The sequence below is a fragment of the Papaver somniferum genome, unplaced genomic scaffold (assembly GCF_003573695.1).
Source record: "Papaver somniferum cultivar HN1 unplaced genomic scaffold, ASM357369v1 unplaced-scaffold_14498, whole genome shotgun sequence".
Lineage (NCBI taxonomy): Eukaryota > Viridiplantae > Streptophyta > Magnoliopsida > Ranunculales > Papaveraceae > Papaver > Papaver somniferum.
The window spans coordinates 1-3,109 of NW_020623820.1; the positions used below are offsets into that span (position 1 = coordinate 1).

Here is a 3,109-nt window from a genome sequence, read left to right on the forward strand (position 1 = left end):
TCATCTGGCAAGTAAATAAAATTACACTGGTAGCCATCAGTTCCAACGTTATTGATGTTGTAAGCTGCGATTCTGTTTCCCCCTTCAATCCAATAAAGGACACCGTGATTGGTAACAGCATTATAACACACACAACGATACGTGCACGAAAAACTTTTAGGGTAAGAAACTGGGGAAGTTTTCCATTCTCCCAAATTAGAACAAAATACGTCAGCTTCAAATATCTTTGAAGATCTCCTGATTGATACAACCTTGTAAGAACTTGCTTCATAGGATGATGATGAATACTCACAAAAGAAACCAACAACAAATTGATAACCAGGGCGGGGTGGTAAAGGAATCCATACCGATTTCCGTGTCAGTGGATTACAAACACGAAACCTTCCCTTATTATTATCATCTGAATAACAAAGTACCAGACCGTTACTAGAACCTACAAGGCGTAATCCTTTATCTGGTTTCAAATTTAGAAAGCTAAACGAAAAGCCAAGATCATGTGCAGATATGAACTGTGAATGTAAACTAGGACATGCGTAATTATTGAACCTTCGAATGTATCCTTGACTTACATTAATGTCACTTATTGAATGAAAATGTACCCATGGGAGAGATTTGTTTGTGTTGTTAAACTGAAACCATTTTGTTATGAAATAAGGATTAGAGAGAATAGATAACCATACCTTTGAAACAGACTTGAACTTATATATTGATGTCAGAGGAAGATATGTAAAGATCAAAATCAAAATATCCTCGGTGATGAGAAAAGTACCCGCCATCACAATCTTTGTGATTGAAGGAGTTCAATCGGATTTGTGGTGTTGGTTTCCCTTCTGCATTCTTCCTTGTTCTTCTTATATATATACATATATATGATAGAGATAAAAAGCAGAGTCCGGGTAGAATAAGTAAAACCTATCGCAATGACTCCGTCTTCTTGTTGAACAAGTTTGTGTCACGAACTAAACCCTAGGAGTTTAAAGTTACAAATTTGTCCTTTGTATAAATATGCAAAGCATACTAATGGTTGAACTGCCTGGATCTATTAGCCCGTGTCAATAAAAAGCAGAGTCCGGATAGAATAAGTAAAACCTAACGCAATGACTCCGTCTTCTTGTCGAACAAGCTTGAGTCACGAACTAACCCCTAGGAATTTAAATTTACAAATTTTTTCTTTATTTATTTTATTTTATTTTATTTTATTTTTTATTTATTTATTTTTTTTGTTTGTGCACAGATATCACTTTTTAAATGGAATTCGCGACCTCTCTCTCCGGTAACCGTAAAAAGAAGAAAAAAACTCCCATCATATTCGTCGTTTTTCTATCTTGATTTGCCTGGAGTTGATCTGATTTTTCGGATCTTCCAGGAAGATCAGGGTTTCCTAGTTTGTATAGCTTTTAATAAAACAAATAAATAAAATTGTTGTTCCAACAATCTTTTAGGGTTTCTTTTATTTCTGATCAATCAGATGGCTCATGTATGATATTTTAATTTCTTATTATATGTTTGTAAAACAATTTCATATGGCCTTCAAGGCGGTTCTACGGGTTACTGCAATTGTTTCAAATACATCTTAGAGTATGAATCACATTGGATTGACGTTGATTTACATTATTATGAAGATCTACGGCTACCGGATGTGATCGCGTTTTCTATACACAGCGCATATTACTCCTCTGTTCTGGGAGCATCAAATTTTAAAGAAGAATATAAATTTGTTCTCAGTGAAGAACAATAATTCAAATGGTGGAATCAGAAATTTCACACCATCCCTCGAGCATCGATTTCCTTAAGGAACTACATGAATTTAGTACTTTTGTTGTATTTTAGAATACATAAAATTTGTACGCAAAATGGGTCATTTGTCCAAATATTTTTAAAACATTGTTCAAATGGACGAGTAAAAATTAGTATGGGTGAAATGGAAACCAAAAAAATAGCAAGGATGAAACTGGATTCATCCTGAATTAAACTTAAAAAATAGTAAGGATGAAACTGGATGCATCCTGATGTAAATTAAAAATAACAAAAAGTATTTGAAAATGGGTAGGATGAAACTGTTTACCTCCTGACTATTTTTACATTTTTGTCCATTTAAACAGTATCAAAATCTTAATGTTTTTTCCACCCAGAAATTGTTGATTTTGATCTTTTTAACCAATTTTGTGAAATTTGTATTTGTCCATGTATTTCAATGAAGATGTATTTGATCCTTGTAAGAATTCTTATGAATATATGAAATTGGGAGCATTTGCTCCTGTTCCTTCAAAAAAAAAAATGGAATTTGCGAAAGAATTTGGGGCATAGTAAATAAAAAATTTAGTTATAGGTAGGCAAGAGATATATACTTTCTTTTTAAAATTTACGAAAGAAATGTTAGCATACTAAGATTTGATTATAGGGATGCACAAAATCGAACCACAACTATGGAACCGAACCGAAGCCGAAGAATTTAAACCGTACAGAACCGAAACCATATAAGAATGGTTTATTTATGGTTGTCAATCCCAGATAACCAACACTATCGGTTTTGGTTTAGGTTTCCTCCCAAAACCAAACCGAAAACCATATGGTTAACCGATTGATACAGGCGAAAGAGGAGATGTATAGATAAGAGTAGTTGATCTATATATATGAATGACATTCACGATGCTATTTTAACTGTTTGAAAAGCTTATGATACTGGTTGAACTAGGGAGATATATATAAGAGTATCAAATTGGACCAACAACTAAGCAGGCTCCTCTCTGGACAAGGCATTCCATTTTGATATAAATTAAATGTTATATTTTGTTGATTTTCCTAGTTTTGTTTTATATTGTTCTAGAATTATTTTAAGGTCATGTGTTATTTTGTCTTACACAGTTCTAGCTTTTGTTGTTTATGTTGTATGTGGAATTGCTAATGAATTCATATTTTCTATGAAGGTAACGATTCTTCACTCTTTATATAATCCAATATTGTTTCAATTATGGATGCTCGTAACTCGCAAGGAACAACGATGATCTTTGTGGAATATGTTGGAGTTTTTGCTTTAGCTATGTCTAGATGACATCCACTTTGTATTAGTATTAAATTTCATGCCTTAAAAACTATGTTTGTAGCAGGT

The 3,109-nt window shown here is 33.0% G+C and overlaps 1 protein-coding gene across 1 annotated transcript; it reads right to left on the reverse strand.

Moving 5' to 3' along the window:
- Positions 1-25: 25 nt before the first annotated feature.
- Positions 26-776, reverse strand: LOC113335396 (F-box protein At5g07610-like; the record flags this gene model as incomplete). The annotated part of the gene is made up of 1 exon (XM_026581457.1): positions 26-776. A coding segment is annotated over exon 1 (751 nt), but the record flags the coding sequence as incomplete, so codon positions are not given.
- Between the last annotated feature and the right edge of the window lie 2,333 nt (positions 777-3,109).